The 22060-nt window shown below is 44.7% G+C and overlaps 1 protein-coding gene across 7 annotated transcripts in view; it reads right to left on the reverse strand.

Moving 5' to 3' along the window:
• Nucleotides 1-5145: 5145 nt before the first annotated feature.
• Nucleotides 5146-22060, reverse strand: part of GNL3L (G protein nucleolar 3 like) — a 40613-nt gene continuing 23698 nt past the window's right edge. For all 7 annotated transcript variants that reach the window (XM_058535901.1, XM_058535902.1, XM_058535899.1 and 4 more), the window contains 8 exons: nt 15773-15917; nt 13392-13479; nt 12698-12872; nt 12472-12614; nt 12023-12159; nt 10072-10199; nt 7061-7280; nt 5146-5462 (listed from right to left, as the gene is read on the reverse strand). In XM_058535901.1, coding sequence (XP_058391884.1) covers nt 5380-5462; nt 7061-7280; nt 10072-10199; nt 12023-12159; nt 12472-12614; nt 12698-12872; nt 13392-13479; nt 15773-15917 — 1119 coding nt within the window. In that variant the 3' untranslated portion in view covers nt 5146-5379. The remainder of the gene's footprint in view (nt 5463-7060; nt 7281-10071; nt 10200-12022; nt 12160-12471; nt 12615-12697; nt 12873-13391; nt 13480-15772; nt 15918-22060) is intronic.

Genomic DNA, 22060 nt, shown 5'->3' on the forward strand with positions numbered 1-22060 from the left:
AATGGATTAAAGACTTGAATGTAAGACCTGAAACCATGAAACTTCTAGAAGACCTAGGAAGTATGGTCTTTGACATCAATGTCAGCAACATATTTTCAAGCACCATGTCTGACCAGGCAAGAGAAACAACAGAAAAAATAAACAAATGGGACTACATCGAACTAAAAATCTTCTGCACAGCAAAGGAAACCATCAACAAAATGAAAAGACAACCTAACAATTGGGAGAAAATATTTGCAAACCATATATCCAATAAGGAGTTAATCTCCAAAATAATATAAAGAACTCACACATCTCAACAACAAAAATCTAACAACCCAATTAAAAAGCGGGCCAAAGATCTGAACAAACATTTTCCAAAGAAGATATACAGATGGCCAACAGGCATATGAAAAGATGTTCAACATCACTAATTATCAGGGAAACGCAAATCAAAAGTACAATGAGATATCACTTCACGCCTGTCAGAATGGCTATAATTAACAAGACAAGAAACAACAAGTGTTGGAGAGGATGTGGAGAGAAGGGAACTCTCATACACTGCTGGTGGGAGTGCAAAATGGTGCAGCCACTTTGGAAAATAGTACAGAGATTCCTTAAAATTTAAGAATAGAACTATATGAGTCAGCTATTCCACTGCTGAGTATTTATCCAAAGAACAAGGAAATATGAATGCATAAAGATATATGCACCCCTGTATTCATTGCAGTTATTCACAATAGCCAAGACTTGGAAGCAACCTAAGTGCCCATCAAGGGACCAGTGGATGAAGATGTGGTATAGATACACAATATACACAGTGGAATACTACTCAGCCATACGAAACGATGAAATCCAGCCATTTGTGACAACATGGATGGACCTTGAGGTTATTATACTAAGCGAAATAAGTCAGAGGGAGAAAGTCAAATACCGTATGATCTCACTCAGAAGTAGAAGATAAAAATAGAGACAGAGATTGGATTGGTAGTTACCAGAGGTGAAGGAGGAAAGGAGGAGGGTGAAAGGGGTGATTAGGCACATGTGTATGGTGATGGATTGTAATTAGTCTTTGGGTGGTGAACATGATGTAATTTACACAGAAATCAAAATATAATGATATATACCTGAAATTTATATAATGTCATAAACCAATGTTACCTCAATAAATAAAAAATTTTTAAAAAATGAAGGAAATTCTGACACATCCTACATGGATGAACCTTGAAGACATTATGCTAGGTGCAATAAGTCAGTCATAAAAGCACAAATACTCTATTATTCCACTTATATGAGGTACAAAGAGTAGTCAAATTCAGAGACATAAAGTAGAACTGTGGTTGCCAGGGGCTGGTGGTAGGGGGGAATTAGTGTTTAGTGGGTAGTTTCAGTTACGTACGATGAAGAGTTCTGAAGAGGATTGTGGTGATCGTTGCACAACAATGTGAGTGTATGTAATGCCACTGAACTTGTACACATAAAAATGGTTAAGATAGGGGCCAGCCCGGTGGCATAGTGGTTAAGTTCATGTGCTCTGCTCTGGCAGCCTGGGGTTTGCGGGTTTGGATCCCGGGTACAGACCTACGCACCGCTCATCAAGCTATGCTGTGGTGGCATCCCATATATAAAGTTGAGGAAGGTTGGCACAGATGTTAGCTCAGCAACAATCTTTCTCAAGCAAAAAGAAGAGGATTGGCAACTGATGTTAGCTCAGGACCAATCTTGCTCACCAAAATTTTTTTTAAAAAATGGTTAAGATGGTAAATTTTATATGTATTTTACCACAATTTAAAAAAATTTTTTTTTAAAAAACTAATCTGTTATAAAAGCTTTTTCACAATGGAAAAAAAAGACACTCTTTAGAGAATGAAAAGATAAACCACAGATTGGGAAAAAATGTTACAAAGTATATACAGTCGTCCCTCGGTATCCATGGGGGTTTGGGTACAGGACCACCCTGCAGATACCAAAATCCGTAGATGCTCTAGTCCCTTAGTCGGCTCTCTGTATCCAACCAACCACGGATCACAAACATAATACACGCTGATCCAGAAGGTCAACTGTATGCGGTTAAGAATTTGTATTCAACATAAATATAGAATTCCCAATATTCAAGAATAATAAAACAAACAACCCAATACAAAATGTGCAAGAGATTTGAGCACTTTGCCAAAGAAGATATATGGATGGCAAATAAGCACATGAAAACTGGCTCAAATCATTAGTCAGTAGGGAAATGCACATCAAAACCACAATGAGATACTACTACATCCTACTGGACTAGGTAACGTCAAAAAACTGACAATGCCAAGTGCTGGAAAGGATGTGGAGCAACTGAAACTTTCACACACTGCCAAATGGTAGAGCTACTTTGAAGAACAGTTTAGCAGTGTCTGAGAATGTTAAACATATACTTACCAAATATCCCAGCAATCCAACTCTAGGTATTTACTCTAGAGAAATGAAAACACAGGAAATTGCATGCAAATATTTATAGCAGCTTTATTTGTAATCACCCCAAACTGGAAACAACTCAATGTCCCTTCAACTGGGGAATGGATAAACTACTAGTGGTACATCCATACAACAGAGTGGGACTCAGAAATAAGGAACTATTGATAGACCCAACAATGTGGAAAGAAGTGAAAAGAAGCCAGTCTCAAAAGGCTACATACTGTATAATTCCACTTATATGACATTCTCCAAAAGACAAAACTATAAATAGAACTAAGAACAAATCAGGGTTGCCAGGACTTAGAGGTAGGGAAGTTTTTACTACAGAGTAGCAGGAATGAATTTGGTGGTAGAGGGTGGGGGATAATGTACCTTGACTGTGTTGGTTACACAACTCTACGTATTTGTCAAAGCTTATAGAACTATACACCAGAGGGAATTTTATTCTACATAAGTTTTCAAAATAAAATTTAAAAACCTATAGGCATAAGTCCACATGCTGTATGATTCTTTTTAAGTGATATTCATACTAAAGCAAAAACTACAGGGACTGGGGCCAGCCCGGTGGCACAAGTGGTTAAGCACACGCGCTCCGCTGCAGCGGCCCAGGGTTCGCTGGTTCGGATCCCGGGCGTGCACCGATGCACCGCTTGTTAAGACATGCTGTGGCAGCATCCCATATAATATGGAGGAAGATGGGCACGGATGTTAGCCCAGGGCCAGTCTTCCTCAGCAAAAAAGAGGAGGATTGGCATCGGTTGTTATCTCAGGGCTGGTCTTCCTCACCAAAAAAAAAAAAAAAAAACACTACAGGGACAGAAAACAGATCAATGGTTACCAGGATCTGAGGGTAGGGATAAGGGTTGACTATAAAGGGGCCCAGGAGCTTTGGGGGTGATGTAACTATTCCACATCTTGATGGTGATGGTGATTCATTACTGTATACATTGGTCCAAACTCACAGAACTTAAAAAGGATGAACTTCATTGTATGTAAATTATACCTTAATTTAAAAAAAAAAAGGTAAGAGGGAAGACTCAACAAATAGCTTTTTTAAAAACGTGATATGCTGTAGAGAATCTGGAGTCCCAAACTCTTAACCTGACATGACTACTTATAGTTCTTCTGTTTGATCTGGGCCAAATTATGTTCCTATGCTGTTTCTTACTCATGTAGATACTACTTTATTTCTGGTACTTAGTTACCAGTATTTCTTAGGAGTACTAGAAAATATTTTAAATGTTAAATCATGAAATACCACATGGTTGTAAAATGGCCTTAGCTGTCCTGGTATCCAACTTTTCATTGTAAAACTATTATCTACCAAGAGAGTTTGATAAGATAGTGTGAAATAAGTTGGACCCCATCCAAGGGGACTCAGAGTGGAATTTTTCAAGACTCTATTTTTTAAAACCAAAAAAAGAGAGAATGTATTTAAAGGACTTAATAACACAAGCTGGTACACAGTAGGTAGCTAATCAATGTTAAGGAGGCAGTACAATGCAGAGGAAATGGCCTTCATAAGGTTTTTATCAGACCTGGGTTCCAATCCTGGGACCAACACTTATTATGCCATCTTACGTACATCGTGACAAATTTCTAAGCCTGTTTATCTTTCATATGAGGAGACTAATCCCTTACTGGCAGAGCTGTACTGAAGATTAAAGGAGATAACAGGTTTCCAGGGTTTGGTGCAGTTTGTGCCCAAGCAATACATATTTCCCTCCTTTGGCTGCCCTGGAATGCAGGAGTGGTCTGCACTTCTCTGCTGATCAGCCTGCAGCCAAGGGGGCTCGCCAGTCCACCACCTGGTTCCACTCCTAGGATTTGAATAAGTAAATTAGAGGGTGACAGCATGAGAGACAAGGCTAAGATGTGGCTGTGGGTCCAAAGATGGTGAGGAAGTTTGCGGTAGGGGGCAAACACTGAAGCAATCTAATGCCCACTGCTTTCAAATGTGTACAGTCTCAGGTAGATTGCTGGGAACTGAGGTCCTGCACATAACCCAAACCACGCCTGGCAAAGTGAGAAGTTTGTGTTTCTGCTGCCATCATCTACCCCAGTCCCTTTCTGAGGGCCCCTGGCACTGCTTGGGCCCACTGCCCTTGTCTGATGGGGTAAGCTCCTCCAGAGGAGGTGGCTACTTATATTTAATAGGGCATAATGACTTCTAGATATCGGAAAAGGAGTTGGCTGGTGCACCCCGGATATAGCAGCTCTCTTGAGGATGCAGCCTGTGAATAAATGGTAACAGAACCTTTTTGAATCATGGAATTCAAATGCTGGTGCTGGCTGAGACATGGTCACACAAGGGCGAGGCCCAGAGTGCTTCAGTTCAAAGGGATTCCTCCAACTCACAGTCTACACAGAAATGCCCCGAGGTGGGGCTTGCCTCTAAGGCACCTAGCCAGCCTACCAACAGTTTCCTTGTTTTCCCTTCGTGCAAACAAGGTAGCGCTTACCACACTTTATCACCAGCCTGTAGACTTGGGTGGGAGGAAGGTGCATGGCCTGCAGCCCACTGCAGGAATGTCTTGCTGCTGAGATCTGTTGTAGACTGGTAAAGAAATCATCACCCTTCCAGGGCCCCCCAGGTCTACCAGCAGCCTAGCCTCTAGCTGCATGTTTAGCTGTCTAAGATGGTTTTGTGAGGGGTCAGTCCTCTAACCAGCCAAACCTATGGGGTGGGGGATAAATTGTTAGCCTCAGGGATCTGCTGATAATTTCTTTTATTTCTCTTATATAACGAAGTAGGGGTTAAATAAAGGGTATTGGGTTTGCCAGTTCCAGCCACTTGGGACTTTTTTTTCCCCTGGAGAATGGAGGAAACAGTGCGGGGGGTGTTCTTTTAATATGTAGGTGCTTCAGGGAGAAGCAAACCATTTCATCTGTATTCCGCCGTCCCACTGAAACTGGCGCTTGGAGGTAGGGGGTGAGATCAGTCGATCAGTCACCAGCACTGTCATCAGCATTGCCAGAGAGGTCGAGGACAGACATCATTGTATCAGACAGCTTGCCGGCAAGTTTATCTGCAGATGGAGAAATACAGGCAGTCACTTGGTGGCTGGCTTGCCAAAAGGAGGCCTGAAGGAGCTGGCCTACATATACCTTGGTCTGCACCAAACTCCCCAACTGGTCACTTACCCCTCAACACTAAACAAAACAACTGGTGGGCTGCTGGCAGCCACTGCTCAATCTCACAGGCAGACCCACTGTATACCTGTGAACTGATCACCCCAACATAGCTTCTATCTCAGAGTGTCAGATTCACTGGGATCCAAGTATTTTTATCCCTTCCTAATATCAAAACAGTAATTTTTTTTTACTGTGTTGAACTTAGCATTCTGCCATTACCCTCAAAGCTCTCACAGCAAAGGGGCAGCATGACTGTAGGGACTTTGAGATAATGCTCACCTCCCATCCTCCAGGCACACCCTATTATTCCTCAGGATTCCCCTCAGATATCACCTCCTCCAGGAAGCCTTCTCTGATCACACCTACTCCACCACCATCTCCAGGCTGGGTTAGGTTCCCTCACTATGCTTTCTGTGTCTTCAGTGATCACTTTGTGTTGCCAGTGTCTGTTTTCTTGTCTCCTCTCCACTCTCCAGTAAGACCAGGAGTTCAAGGGCAATTCATCTTTGGATTCCCAGGACTTAGGGTGGAATCAGGCCAACAGTGAATGGTTATGAACACAGCCTAGTTCAAAGAACCGGGCCAATGGGGTCAATCGATCCTACATTTGCATTTTGTCTCCATCAAATATTAGTTGTCTTACCTTGAGTGTATCACTTAATGTCTCTGGGCCTCAGTTTCCTCAGTTACCAAACAAGGACAAGACTTTCGCAATGAGTTAGTGAAGATTAGTATAGCATGAAGACCTAAATGGGCCAGCCACACAACGGACCACCATTAAAATGGAGGAAGTTCTTTAGCGAATTGACATGGAAATATCCCTAATATATATTGAGTGGAAAAATGATGTGGCAAAACTGTATGTTCAGTAGATTGGCGTTCACATAGAAAAAGAGAACAAAGAATATATAGATATTTGCCTGTGTACCTATCTCAGGAATGAGCTATAAGAAATTAACTGGTCGCCTCTTGGGGGAGGCATGGATGACTGGGGGATGGGTAGGAGAGAGACATTTTACTGTATATCCTTTTGTACCTTGTGGATTTTGAGTGTATTGCCTATTGATAACATAAACATTTATACATACCCAGTAAGCTTCCTAACACAAAGAAAGCAGCTGATAAATGAATGGTGGCTATTTGATGCATAGACTAGGTCAGTGGTTCTCAAAGTGTGGTCCCCAGAAGAGCAACATCAGCATGAACTGGGAACCAGTCAGAAATACAAATTCTCAGGCCCCATAGCCAACCTACTCAATTAGAAACTCTGGGGGTGGGTCCCAGAAATCTGTGTTTTAACAACCCTCCAGAAAATTCTAATATAAGCTGAGGTTTGAGAACCACTGTGCCAGTACGTGAGCCTCCTAACTCATCCCTGCCCTCTAACCCTGGCCTGGGGCTGGATACATGGAGATACTCATTCAGGAGCCCCTAAATCAAGGCCCCAGGTGGGCTCTTTTTGGAGCACAGGGGGGTGGTCAGGTGCCCCCACCTGTACGCTTCTGCATCTTTTTCTTATTCTTCAGGGCAGATGCCAGAGCCTGGCCCTGCTGCAGGGGGTCCGTCTCCATGATCCTCTGCAGCATCGGGCGGTGGTCCACTGGGCAGACATCCACCGTGCTATTGTTCCTGAGGCGGTGGTCCACGCTGCGCTTAGCCCACCCCATCTGATGACGGTTTAGATTGGTGCAGTACCCAGTGAGATCTCCAATCTGAGGAGAGAGAGGATAACGGTGAGGTCTGGGCCCCCAGAGTACCTCCAAAGACTTCTGCAAAGGAGGCAGGGACAGGCTTGGGTAAAAACAGGGAGCCTTGAGCCATGAAGAACTAAGCTCCAAGTCTGGCTCTGCCACAGACTAGGTGCTTAACTAAGCTCTCAGTCACAGTTTGCTCATCTGTGAAACGAGGGTGGACAATGGGTAGCTTGCACAGCTTTTATAAGAATAAAATGAAAAAGCAGAGTTACTTGATCAATGACAATTGGTATTATAATGATTCTTTGCTCCAGTGACCCTTCAAGGTCTTACTCAATTTCACAAATATTTTCTGACAACTATTTTGTATTCAGCTCTGTATGGGGAAATGCTGGAGAAATGACTCAGATGCAGTCCCATCTTTGGGAAGCAAGCAGGTTAAAAAGGATACAACCAACCATACCACAAGTCAGAGTGGGGTAAGTGCCCACCAGAGAGACCCAGTATAAGTGACAGGTTGAGGGGATGGTGGTGGTCAACATAGTTCTACTGATGGGAAGGTCATTCCTGACTGAACACTGGAAAAGCACAGAGCACACTTGGGCACCCAAAAGGGTGCCTGTTTGGCTGGAGTGGAAGGTAGATGTGGATAGTAAAAGCTAGTATTGACAGAAAGCTCACTATGTGCCAGGTACCACTCTAAGCACATACATATGTGTGGGTGTGTACATATATATGTATATGTATACATGTACACACACATATGTATTAACTCACTTAATCCTTGCTACAATGCTATGACAAACAAGTCACCTAAAGTCACACAGCTAGTAAGCAGTGGAATAAATCAGAACCCAAGCAGTCAAGCTTATATACGTATGACTACCTGCTACACTATAGTGGGGAAAAGGCAAGGCTACCACATTGTACAACTCTGGGGTTGCAGGAGGGCACCATTCACAATATAGCACAGCAAAATGGTATCTCCCATAGTTGTACAATGGAGGGGCCCTTAGCAGGGCCCTGAACCTGAGTCTGGAACTTGTAATATAAGTGGAGAACTACTGCAGGTCCCTGAGGAAAAATGCTATGCCCTGGGGCTTATGGACTCAGTCAGAAATATTATCAGTGGATGGCCTTAAACACACAACTTTACACTGATTTTCCTGTAAGCACCAGGGGAACCTTTGAAACTATGTGAGGATGGGAATGGCGTGATTCCTGCCACTGCCTCAGTGCAGGTCTCATCGTCTCTTACAGAGTATATGCAACAGTTTCCTCCCTGGACTCCCTGCCTCCACTCTGGCCCCTTTCTTTCTAACCTGATTTTTACCCCAGCCACCAGTGATAGTTCTAATACACAAACCTGACCATGTCACCTCCCTGCTTAAGAAACCCTCCCAGATGTTACGTAGCCATCAAAAATAAAGGACGGCTCTTTAGCTAATCATATAGAACAATCTACAAGATGAATTCGTAAGTGAAATAAGCAAAGTGCAGAACAATATGAACAGCACGCTACTATTTGAATTAAAATAGATCTCTGTATCTGCTTGTATGTATATAGGTGTGTATATAAAGATGGAATAGCTCTGAAAGGACACTCAAGTCTTCTAATAGTGACAGCCTCCAAGGAGGGGACAGTGTGGTTGGGCGACAGAAGCAGGAGAGAGACTTACTTTCCACTGTACACCCTTGAGTACCTTTAAAATTTTATACATGTATTACCTAAGAAAAAAATAAACACAAAGAAAAAAATATTTTAAATAAACAAAATGGAAAAAAATGTAAAACCCTTTGACCCAGAAAAAAATAATCAACTTTCAGGGTTTTCCTATTACCCATGGTTTAAAGTCAAACTCAAGGCCTTCTGTGATCAGACTCAAGATTCATCTTTCCCTGTCTCCACTCCCACTCCAGCCACCCCACACCACTTGCAATTTCCCCAAAACACCATGTTCTCACCCTTTTGAGCCTTGCCATGAACACAGGCTGTGCCCTTCCCACAGGCTGCTGCCCCCCTTGCCTAGAGAATTCGTCAACCTTCAAGAGATGGCGCAAGCATCAAGACCTCTAGGAACACTTCCCCGACCCACAAGTAGTATAGGTTAGAGCCCTCAGATCCATGCTTTCCCAAACTCTGCCCCTACCCCTAGCCTATGTGTCTCCTATCACAGTGCAGATGTCTGTGTCTGAAACCCACTAAACTGTGACCTCCCAAAGGGCAGAGATGGGGGGACTGGCAGAAGAGGAGGCTGAAAAAGCCTGTAGCACGGCATGTCTAGTTGATCCTGTAGGTGCTGGGGAGCCATGAAAGGGGAGGTGACGTGGTCATACAGGGCCATGAGAAACCATGGGACATATGTCCAGGTAAGAGAGGATTGGAAGCTTAGACGAGGGTTATAGGAATGGTAGGGATAGAAAGAAGCCAACAGCTTCTCAAGAGATTTAGGAGGGAGAAGCCACGGGATTTGGTGACTGCGTATGGGATACTAGATACTACTTAGAGGGAAGAAAGAGTGAGATACTCAGGTTTGAAACCTGAACAACGGGGTGGCTAGACAGGGATGCCTGTTCTCTGGGCTGGGAAAGCTGCTTGATTGAGACAGCATGCCTCCTCCTTGGACCTGTCACTGCTTGGCAAATGATGCACCCCACCAGGCACCCAGGGAGCCCATAGGGAGTGAGTGAACAACCTGCGTCTCCCCACCATTATAGGCTCTCTCGTGGGAGCCAGGCAGAAGGGATTGACCACTTCCCAGAGCCCTGGATAGAGGAGAGAGTTGCCATGAAGAAATAGGACAGGTACCTTATACACGGTGGTTTTATTTTCCATGGCATCTGCTATTTTCATCACCGGAGAATGGAGCCAGTTGATCTCCATTTCGAGCGGGTCCATGTCACCCAACAGCTCATCAGATTCTCCACTGGCCAAGCCTTTAAGACAACCAACAACACTGTCAGGGCCCTGGCTTTTCCTTGCTGCCAGGCCCCTGGTCAGGCCTCAGTGGAAAGGATATGTGGACGCTGCCCAGGGGAGCTGGGAAGGAAGGTTCTTTCATTCCTGCTGGGAAGCCACATGACAAAGGATTAAAGGCCTGGGTTTTGCAGTAGGGCATTCGCCTGCTGGGAGCTGGTCTTGAAGCCTCAGCTTTCTCATCTGGAAAATGAGAATGCCATAAGCCCTGTGACACAGGGCTGCTGTGAGTCACAGCAGAGGCTGCCTTAAATGCACTGGCCCAAGACACTGCTCTGTAAATGGTTGCCACTGGGATTCCCTCCCCAGGACCAGGCCTCTCTCTCCCTCCCTCTGGCCCCTTGCCTGCAGCTGGCCTCCACTGCAAACCACAAATGTGCCCATTGCCCTAGGCCCATACTACCCTCAAACCTGTTTCTAAACTTTGCCCCCATCCCCTTCCCTGGGCCTCTAATCCCTACTCACTCTTCAAGATCCAACACTAGGGCCAACTCCGCTAGGAAACTCTCACCACTAACCTCCCCCTCTTCTCAATTTCCCAGATGTCAATCTTTTGCCAAAGTGCCTTCTCAGTGATGAAGTCCCTCATGTCCTCACATGCAGCCAGGGTCAAGCACCATCGTAAGAATATGAGCTCTAATTCCTCAACTGCCCACATAAGAGAAGAGGAAAGTAAAGTTCAGAAAGGGGGCTGACTTGCCAGAAGCCTCATGGGGAATAAACTCTGAAGCGAGCAAGTCCTCTAGTCCTCATTTGTGATCTAAGCATACTAAAAGGCCCAGAGAAGGAAAACTATTGGCCCTCAAGAGAAACAGAGAAACTAGAAGCCAGTCCAGCCAGGGCTTTCTCCACTATTCCAGAGTGCCCACAGACAGGTCCAGAGAGCACCAGCACCCTTCCTGGGCAGGATAGAGAAGGAAGGAGGAGCCATAAGCCAGGACTGCAGAATGGTAGTATCTGAAGAGATACTCCTACAGGAGTTTCTGAAAGCCACATCTCTGGACCCCAGCAAATAATCATCTTAATCACAGCTAGTATTTACCAAGCATGTACTATATGCCAGACACTGTTCTAAGTGGTTTTACATATTAAATAAGTCTTCATGACTATCTTATTGGGTGGGTGCTCTTGTCTCTATTTTACAGATGATGGAGACATGCAAAAATTAAGTAACTTATGCAGCATCACACAGCTAACAAGAAACAAAACTTGGATTTGAACCCAAGCAGTCCACTCTTTTAACCACTTAGCTACTCTGAGCTGGGAGAGTCTTTGACAAGAGCGCAGGAGAACTGGTTTGAATGCCACCTCTGCCTGCCACTGACTATGCGCCATTTAGCAAATATCACCTTTCTGTCACTCAGATGCCTCACCCACCAATGGGGGTGAGAATGAAAATCGAGGAGTGGACACACAATGGCTGAGGCGAAGCCTAGGGCAACATGAGACAAGGGGTTTTTGAGAGGAGTGTCTCAGTCCACTCCAGGTCCCAAGAGATGGGGAAAGGAACCTCACATTTCCTGAGCACCTCACTACGTACATGGTATTTTGCTGACTTTTTTCCTATCTACCAAGAGCCCACAACCACCCTCCATAGCCCACATTAGAATTCTCCACCTTGCGGGAGAAGACATTAAGCTTAGAGCTGGTTAAACAATTTTGCCAAAGCCACAGTAGGGTCAAGGCAGGGGGAGGTCAAACGTGAGATTTGGTGTCAGGTCTGTGTGGTTTCACCAGGACAAGACAAGGTGCTGGGCAGGCCAGTCCACTTGCCCCCACTTACATTCCATGGTGTCTTCGTTGGCCTGCTCGGTATCCTCAATGTCAAAGACCTCAGTCATCTCCTTAACAATCTCAGCACTGAGATGGGCAGGTAGAGTGTGGGTGGCAGGTGGGAGTGTATAGAAGCTGATCTTCCCGCTGCATTGGGAGGTGGGAGGAAATTGGTGGTGATATCATTAAGAGAACAAATGCCCAAAGAGAGGATGAGTTCCCAAGTCAGAAACAGTGAGGGACAAGAAAACCCAGACAGTGGCTTCTGAACAAGAGGCTGAGTTGCTAGATGATCGCTGGCCATAAATTCCCAAGCAGGGCATGACCTGGCACCTTGGTCTTCCCTGCCCTGGGACCCAGGAAGTCAGGCTGCCTCACGGCTGCAATGAACACAAATGAGACCCTTAGTGGAGACTGACTCCCAGTGGGCCTCACCCTTACCTGTAGCCCCCTCCTTACCTCACCCAGTCAGCCAGGACAGCTTTGGCCGCCTGCTCCTGACTGTATATGCCTCCCTTCTTCTTCTTCCCCAAGCGGTGGGCCACCACTGTCAGAAAGTGCTCAGTGGTCTGGAACCCAGAGACGCCGTAATAGTTGGAAATCTGGTGAAGGGAGGAAGAGAAATCATGAGGAAGAATGAAAGGCCCTTAGAGTAGGATAGGGTATGAGCAAGAGCCCTGCGTACCTCCTCTAGGTTGCAGCGCTGCAGGATGGTCTCCACCGGGGTCACAGGGTCCCCCAACTTCTGCACATGGATGCAGTTGCGCAGGATGGTGCCCACCTCTGAGTTGGGTCCTGGGACAATGCCTGGGGCATCCAGCAGCCTGATGAACTTGTCCAGGTAGACCTCCTGCATGAACCTGGAGTGGGAGAGAGGAGGTAAGAGAGGACGTTGATGAGCCCAGGTGTGTCTGGCATCCTCTAGGCCCCACTCACACACTTGGGAGAAGGGGTGAGGGGCAGATGGCATATAGATGAAGGCAGAAAGATGTGGGGCCGGGGGCTGTGGGGCCCTACAGACCTGGGACTGATTCTAGTCTAGCCTCTGCCATTGCAGACTGAGCCACAGGACCGTGGGCAAGCTTCTGACTCTCTGAGCCTCAGTCGCTTCATCTAGGAAGCAGAGTTGTGTATTCGTAGCCCAATCTTGCATGTCTGTTAGGAGGCTTCAAGGAGCTAAGGGCAGAAGCACCCAGCTAGGAGCCTGACCCACACCTAGAGTGTGCCAGGTAAACGAAGGCTGTTAGTGAGACTACCATGCCCAGGGAAGAATCAGAGGCTGGGCCAAGATAAGGAAAGGGACAGGGGCTAAAGGCATGGGAGTTGGGTGAATGGCAGGGTCAAGGAGCTATGGAGTGGGGGAGCAGGCAGGTGCTTACTTGGTGACGCCAGGAACAGCTCCCACACTGCACGCACGGCTGCGCTTCAGGCTATTGATCAGGCTGCTCTTCCCAACATTTGGAAGGCCTACAAAGGAGCAGCAGATGGCTCAGGGCAGGAAGGGCCCTCAGGAACATTTGGGCCAGCCTGTAAGTGAGTGTCCCAGGCAGGGGCAGTGACTAGGCCACAGGAAAGCCAAAAACAGAGCCTGGCCTCCTGCCTTCCCACTCCAGGCCCTGACCAAGCCCCCACATGGCCTTTCTGGCCTCTCCTCCATTTGTGAGCATACTGACTAGACAAGGTCCTCTCTCTAGATATGACACTCACTTCCCACCCAAAACCAGCATGGGAAAGGTGCTCAATGCAAGGCCTCTGCGACACGATCTAACAGAGGGTGGACATCCTGAAGTGTCTGTGAAACGGAACCGTCTCTCCTGGTGTGTAATTCACCTGGCAAGGGGCTCAACTCCAGATGCCAGTCTCTGAGCAGCTGTCTGCTTGTGGTGTGGTGTGTATTTTTCTGTTTGGGCATCTGTGAGCACCTCTCGGCATGTGAATTTCTTTGTGTGTTTCTCCCTCACTGAGTCTCTCATTCTCACCATTCTCTTTCTCTGTGTGCTAGAATTTACATGTGTACTGCTCTTTCATGGATGCACCTGTGTGTGTGTGTACCCCTCACGCATGGAAATCTCTGTACATCTCTTGCTCTCTTGGTTTTTGTCATTCTAAATATCCTCGTTTTTTCCATTTTTGTCTTTCTCTCCTACTCAGTCTTTTTCTCTATCACATCTTGCTTTCTTTGTGTGTCTCTGTATCTAAGTATCTCTTTCTCTGCCAGTTTGTCTCACTGTCTCTCATTCTGGCCATTGTCCTTTCTTTCTGATTCTCCCCAACCCACTAATTCTGCCTCTTTGTACTTTCTTCTATGCCAACTCGTCTCAGTCTTTCTGTACATGTTCCTTCTTTCTGTGGGCTTGTCTCTCTACATATATGCCCCTCTATACCTGTTTCAGTTTCTTTTGCTCTCTCCCTGTATATGCCTCCCTAACCCTCTCTGTATATATGTATATATCAGTCTCATCATAGACATGTCCATGTATTTGCCTCTATCTGTGACTCCGGGAGCATGACTGTGTCTGAGGATCGAGTGTATCTAGGCACATGTGTCTCTCTGTGGCTCTATTTGCTTGGAGAGAGCAGAGTTGGAGTGAGTGGGAAGGGTGAGGTGGAAAGGACTTGGTCTGCATGTGTTTTGCCTCTGGATCCGTACACGTACTTGTGGATCTGTATGTGTGCATAGGTCTGTGTGTGTGTTCCTGTGTCTACATCTCTCCTCTTGACTCTTTCTATGTGCTTCTCTCTGAATTTGTCTCTCTATCCCTGTTTTTATATCTCTCTCATTCTTTCTTTGGATATGCATGTCTGGCCCTCTACATACATGGGGTATCTCTAGCCTTATGTCTCTCTCTGCAGGTCTCTGTGCATATGTCTGTCTTTATGTCCTTTTTGGTATTTCTTTGTGATCATATCTCCCTCTCTCTGCATGCCTCTGTCATTTAAATCTGTCTTCCTGGGGCCAGCCCAGTGGCATAGTGGTTAAGTTTGCGTGCTCCGCTTCAGCGACCTGGGGTTCACGGGTTCAGATCCCGGGTGCAGACCTACACACCGCTCATCAAGCCATGCTGTGGCAGCATCCCAATATACAAAACAGAGGAAGACTGGCACAGATGTTAGCTCAGGGACAATCTTCCTCACAATCGATCAATCAATAAATCTGTCTTCCCTTTCCAGTCCCCACCAATCCCACCATTTAGCTTCTCAGATCTTTTTCTGTGTCTATTCAGCTATGCATCTCTATACCTTTTTCTCAGTGTCCAGCTCTCCCTCCAATGTCTTTCTCTCTTGGCTTCACTTCCTTTCCTCGATGGTCTATCTCTGCCTCTCTAAATTTCCCTATTCCCTCCCCACCATCCTTCCCTCAGTGCCCTGGGTTCCACACGGGCCCAGGTTTGAGCTTCAGCTCTGCCTTGTCTCAAACAGGGCTGAGCCCCCATGTCCCTTTCCCTTCTCTAGGCCTCAGTGTTCTTATCTGTAAAAGGAAGATGTTCATCCCTCCCTCCCACAGCTCTGGTAGGATGAGATGGTGCCAACTCAAAGTCCAGCCCCACGCATTTGAGCCATGGTTCTAATATTCATTGCACAGTGGTGATTCTGAGTATGCCTCCCCACATCTACCAATCCAAATTACAAATCACAAAACCCTTCCTGAACTGCTCCTCTCTCCCCCAAAAAGGTAACAAAGTTCCCAGAATCCTCTCCCCCAATGAAGTCCCTGACCAAGGAAGGAGCCTGGGTCCCACGACCTCCCCCAAGGCCTTACCCACAACACCCACGCGGATATGGGTTCGCACTTCGCCAAGGCGGCAATAGTTCCCCAGAACTCTCATGAGATTTTCAGCTCCAAAGCAGGCTTTGCTTTTCAGCAATGACTCAGAGGCCTGCTCCACTGGCACACTGCAACGATTCTGGAAAATGAGGGGTATTACAGAAGAGACATCAGGTGGGAGATGTGGTCTGGGCCCAGATTTCCAACATTCATGGAAACTTTCAGGGCCACCTAACTGTGATCACCAAGATCCCCACCCAAAGCAGAGGGCTTCTCACACAGGCCCCGAACAACGGCCATTTCCCTGCTCCCCTCAGAGACCCACAAGGCCTGTTTTCCCACTGTCTTTACATCTCCAGTCTTCTCTGTCCCTCCCTTTGCCTGGACACATATGTCTCTTGCCTCCCTCAGCTGGGGCAGGATGGCATCCTGGCCTCTAAAACAGGCCAGGTTTGAGTTCCAGCTCTGCTTCTCACAGGCATGTGCCCGGCAAATCCTGCTTCCCTTCTCTGGGCCTTGGTGTTCTCATCTGCACAGTGTGGACATCCGCTCTCCCTGCCTGTGGTGGGAAGAGATAATTGCTTGGCCATCTTGGTTATCAGATCGACTGTCACAGTATCATAGTGCTTGTGTTCAATAACTCTTATTTTACTTAACAATGGCCCCAAAGTGCAAGAGTAATGATGCTGGAAATTCGGATATGCCAAAGAGAAGCCGTACAGTGCTTCCTTTAAGTGAAAAGGTGAAAGTTCTTGACTTAATAAGGAAAGAAAAAAAATTACACACTGAGGTTCCTAAGATTTATGGTAATTTTTATTAGAGTATATGTTATAATTGTTCTATTTTTTATTATTAATTATTACTGTTAATCTCTTACTGAGCCTAATTTATAAATTAAACTTTATCATAGTTATGCCTGCCTAGGAAAAAACATAGGATATATACAGTTCGGTACTATCTGCGGTTTCAGGCATCCACTGTGAGTCTTAGAACATATCCCCCATGGATAAGGGGGAACTACTGTATCACATTTCTCTCAGATGAGCAAAGATTAAAACGTTTAATGACACCAAAGGTTGGCAAGGATGTAGGGAAATAGGCCCTCTCACACATTCATCTACCCCATTGGTGGGAAGACAAACTGGTACAGCCACTGGGAGGGAGCAATTTATCAGTGTTTAGGAAAATGTAAAATGCGTAAAGCCTAGCCACTCCACCTCTCAGTACCCAACTGACACAAACACTTGCCCACCTGCCAAGAAGACATGTGCAAAGGTGTGTGCTGAAGTACTGATTATCATCATAAAAAACTGAAAACCGATTTTTATTTAGCATCAAAAAGGTAGATCTCAGTGACGTCACCATCATGGCAGAGTGAGCTCTTCCCCTAGACTCTCCCCCTTAAAACACAACGAAAAGCACATTCATATACCAAGAGAAGTCATTCACACAACACAAAAGACGTCAGAGAGACCCACACAGCCATACATATAAGGTGGAGGTGCTGGACCCCCCAGAGGAATTGGAGGTGGTAAGGCATCTCCTCTCCCTCCCAAATAGCAGCAAACCTGGGCTCCAGACCATGCGGTTCTCAAAGGAGAGAGGAGAAGTGCAGCCCTCAATGGGAACACCGTCGCTCTCCAAGTTCCCTCACAGCCTGGGGGAAAGCCCTACACAGAGGTGACTAAGCTACTGCGGGCATGTCTTCATCAAGCCAGCACCCCAGGAGAGCAGACAGAGAGTAGAGCGAGAACACCCCCGGGGTCACGGAGGCAAAAGAAAGTGCCCCTCCTCCACTCGGCACCCCAGGTCAGCCAGTCGGCCAGAGCACCTGTGCAAAGGATAGAACATCAGCAACTAGGAGCAAACGAGCTGGGATCGCGATGGGCTCAGAATACACAGCTCTTGATCCCCACGCAGTGACAGCAGGTGGAAGCTGCAACCAGATACTATCACTATGCCGAGGCACAAACCTACGCCCTCAAATAGTATGAAAAAATATATTAAATCTCCAGACAAGAAGGAAAATGAAAAGCACCCAGAAATCAATCCTGAAGGCACAGAAATTTATAATCTAAATGACAGAGAATTCAAGACAGCTATCATAAAAATACTCAACGAGTTACAAGAAAATACAGATAAACAGTTCAATGAAATCAGGAACTTGTTCACAAAAGAGATTGAAACTATAAAGAAAAACCAATCAGAAATACTGGAGATGAAAAACACAATGGATGAGATAAGGAAAAATCTGGAATCCCTGAACAACAAAGCTGATATTATGGAGGATAGAATTAGCAGCTTGGAGGACAGAAATACAGAAATGATTCAGATGGAGGAAGAGAGAGAACAAAGACGAAAAAGAAATGAAGAAATGCTCTGAAAAATATCCAACTCAATTAGGATACGCTACATAAAGATTACAGGTATTCCAGAGGGAGAAGAGAAGAAGAAGGGAGCAGAAAGCTTGTTCAAAGAAAGAACAGCTAGGGGGCCGACCCAGTGGCATAGCAGTTAAGTTCATGCGTTCCACTTCAGCAGCTCGGGGTTTGCAGGTTCAGATCCCGGGTGCGGACCTATGCATCGCTTATGAACCCATGCTGTGGCACACGTCCCACATATAAAGTAGAGGAAGATGGGCACGGATGTTAGCCCAGGGCCAATCTTCCTCACCCAAAAATGAAAAAAAGAAATAATAGATGAGAACTTCCCAAACCTGGGGAAGGAGCTGGAAGTAAAAGTGGAAGAACCCAACAGAACTCCTAAACACATCAATGTAAAAACACCTTCTCCAAAGCGTATAGTAGTAAAGCTGGCATAAGTCAATGACAAAGAAAAAATATCAGGGCAGAAAGGCAGAAGAAAATAACTTACATGAGTCAGCCTGGTAGTGTAGTGGTTAAGTTCATGCACTCCACTTCGGCGACCCAGGGTTCGTGGGTTCAGATCCCAGGCGCAGACCTATGCATCACTTATCAAGCCATGCTGTGGTAGGCGTCCCATATATAAAGTAGAGGAAGATGGGCATGGATGTTTAGTCCAGGGCCAATCTTCCTCAGCAAAAGAGGAAGATAGCCACCAGATGTTAGCTCAGGGCTAATCTTCCTCACCAAAAAAAAAAAGAATATACATTACAAAGGAACGCTTATCAGGCTTTCAGCAGATTTCTCAGCAGAAAATTTACAGGCCAGGAGAGAGTGGAATGCTTTATAAAAAATTCTGAAAGATAAAAACTTTCAGCCAAGAATACTCTATCCAGCAAAAACATCCTTCAGAAATGATGGAGAAATAAAAAGTTTCTCAGATAAACAAAGGCTAAGGGAGTTCACCACCACAAGACACCCCCTACAAGAAATGCTTAAGAAGGATGGAAGACAATACACCAAACTAATGGCAAACAAAAGAAAGCAGGTGCTGCCGTACTCATATCAGACAAAGTAGACTTCAAGATAAAACAGGTAATGAGAGACAAAGAGGGTCAGTATATAATGATAAAAGGGACACTCCACAATGAAGACATAACACTTATAAACATATATGCACACAACACAGGAGCACCAAAGTACATAAAGAAACTATTAACAAACCTAAAAGGAGATATTAACGACAACACAATAATAGTAGGGGACCTTAACACCTCACTCACATCAATGGATAGATCATCCAGACAGAAAGTCAACAAGGAAGTACTGGATTTAAATGAAAAACTAGGGTCGGCCCCGTGGCTTAGCGGTTAAGTGCGCACGCTCCGCTACTGGTGGCCTGGGTTCAGATCCCGGGCGCACCGACGCACTGCTTCTCTGGCCATGCTGAAGCCGCGTCCCACGTACAGCAACTACAAGGATGTGCAACTATGACACAACTATCTACTGGGGCTTTGGGGGGAAAAAAAAGAGGAGGATTGGCAATAGATGTTAGCTCAGGGCTGATCTTCCTCACAAAAAAAAAAAAAATGAAAAACTAGACCAGATGGACTTAATAGATATATATAGAACACTCTATCCAAAAACAGCAAAATACACACTCTTCTCAAGTGCACATAGAACATTCTCAAGGATAGACCATATGTTGGGAAACAAGGCAAGCCTCTATAAATTTAAGAAAACTGAAATCATATCAAGCATCTTTTCTGACCAAAATACTAGGAAACCAGAAATCCACTACAAGAAAAAAGCTGGGAAAGGGACAAAGATGTGGAGACTAAACAACATGCTACTGAACAACCAATGGATCATTCAAGAAATTAAAGGAGAAATCAAAAAATATCTGGAGACAAACGAAAATGAAAATACACCATACCAACTCATACGAGATGTAGCAAAAGTGGTCCTAAGAGGCAAATTCATAGCAATACAGGCCCACTTTAACAAACAAGAAAAATCTCAAATAAATAATCTTAAACTACACTTAACACAATTAGATAAAGAAGAACAAAGTCCAAAGTCAGCAGAAGGAGGTAAATAATAAAAATTATTGCAGAAATAAATGATATTGAAACAAAAAAAAAATAGTAGAAAGGATCAATGAAACAAACAGCTGGTTCTTTAAGAAGATAAACAAAATTGACAACCTCTTAGCCAGACTCACTAAGAAAAAAAGAGAGAAGGCCCAAATAAATAAAATTAGAAACGAAAGAGGAGAAATTATAAGGGATACCACAGAAATACAAAGGATTATTAAGAGAATACTATGAAAAACTATATGCCAACAAATTGGACAATCTAGAAGAAATGGATAAATTCTTAGACTCATACAACCTGCCAAAATGAATCAAGAAGAAATAGAGAATCTCAATAGACAAATAACAAGGGAAGAGATTGAAACAGTAATCAAAAAACCTCCCAAAAAATAAAAGTTCAGGACCAGATGGCTTCTCTGGAGAATTCTACTAAACATTCAAAGATGATTTAATACCTATCCTTCTCAAACTATTTCAAATAATTGAGGAAGGGGCCAGCCCCATGGCGTAGCGGTTAAGTGCGCACCCTCTGCTGCTGGTGGCCCGGGTTTGGATCTCAGGTGCACACTGACGCACCGCCTTTCAGGCCATGCTGTGGTGTGGTCCCATATAAAGTAGAGGAAGATGGGCACGGATGTTAGCCCAGGGCCAGTCTTCCTCAGCAAAAAGCGGAGGATTGACAGGTCCTCAGACAGCTCAGGGCTGCTCTTCCTCACACACACAAAAAAAAAATCGATGAAGACAGAATACTTCCTAACACATTCTATTAGGCCAACATCACCCTAATACCAAAGCCAGACAAGGATAACACAAAGAAGGAAAATTACAGGCCAATATCACTGATGAACATAGATGCAAATATCCTCAACCAAATATTGGCAAACCGAATACAGCACTATACAAAAATGATCATACACCATGATCAAGTGGGACTTATACCAGGGACACAGGGATGGTTCAACATCCGCAAATCAATCAATGGGATACACAACGTTAACAAAATGAGGAACAAAAACCACATGATCATCTCAACAGACACAGATGAAGCATCCGACAAAATTCAACATCCATTTATGATAAAAACTCTCAATAAAACGGGTATAGAAGGAAAGTACCTCAACATAATAAAGGCCATATATGACAAACCCACAGCCAACATCATACTCAATGGGGAAAATCTGAAAGCCATCGCTCTGAGAATAGGAACAAGACAAGGGTGCCCACCCTCACCACTCTTATTCAACACAGTACTGGAGGTTTTGGCCAGATCAATTAGGCAAGAAAAAGAAATAAAAGGAATCCAAAAAGGCAATGAAGAAGTGAAACTGTCGTTGTTCGCAGACAACATGATTTTATATATAGAAAAACCTAAGAAGTCCATCAGAAAACTATTAGAAATAATCAACAACTACAGCAACGTTGCAGGGTACAAAGTCAACTTACATAAATCAGTTTCATTTCTATACTCTAATAACAAACTAACAGAAAGAGAACTCAAGTATACAATCCCATTTACAATCACAACAAAAAGAATAAAATATCTAGGAATAAATTTAACCAAAGAGGTGAAAGACCTATACAATGAAAACTATAAGAAATTATTGAAAGAAATCGATGACGACATAAAGAAATGGAAAAATATTCCACTCACATGGATTGGAATAATAAACAGTTAAAATGTGCATATTACCTAAAGCAATCTACAGATTAAATGCAATCCCAATCAGAATCCCAATGACATTCTTCATGGAAATAGAACAAAGAATACTAAATTTCATATGGGGCAACAAAAAACCCTTAATAGCTAAAGCAATCCTGAGAAA

This window comes from Diceros bicornis, chromosome X, assembly GCF_020826845.1.
Source record: "Diceros bicornis minor isolate mBicDic1 chromosome X, mDicBic1.mat.cur, whole genome shotgun sequence".
NCBI lineage: Eukaryota > Metazoa > Chordata > Mammalia > Perissodactyla > Rhinocerotidae > Diceros > Diceros bicornis.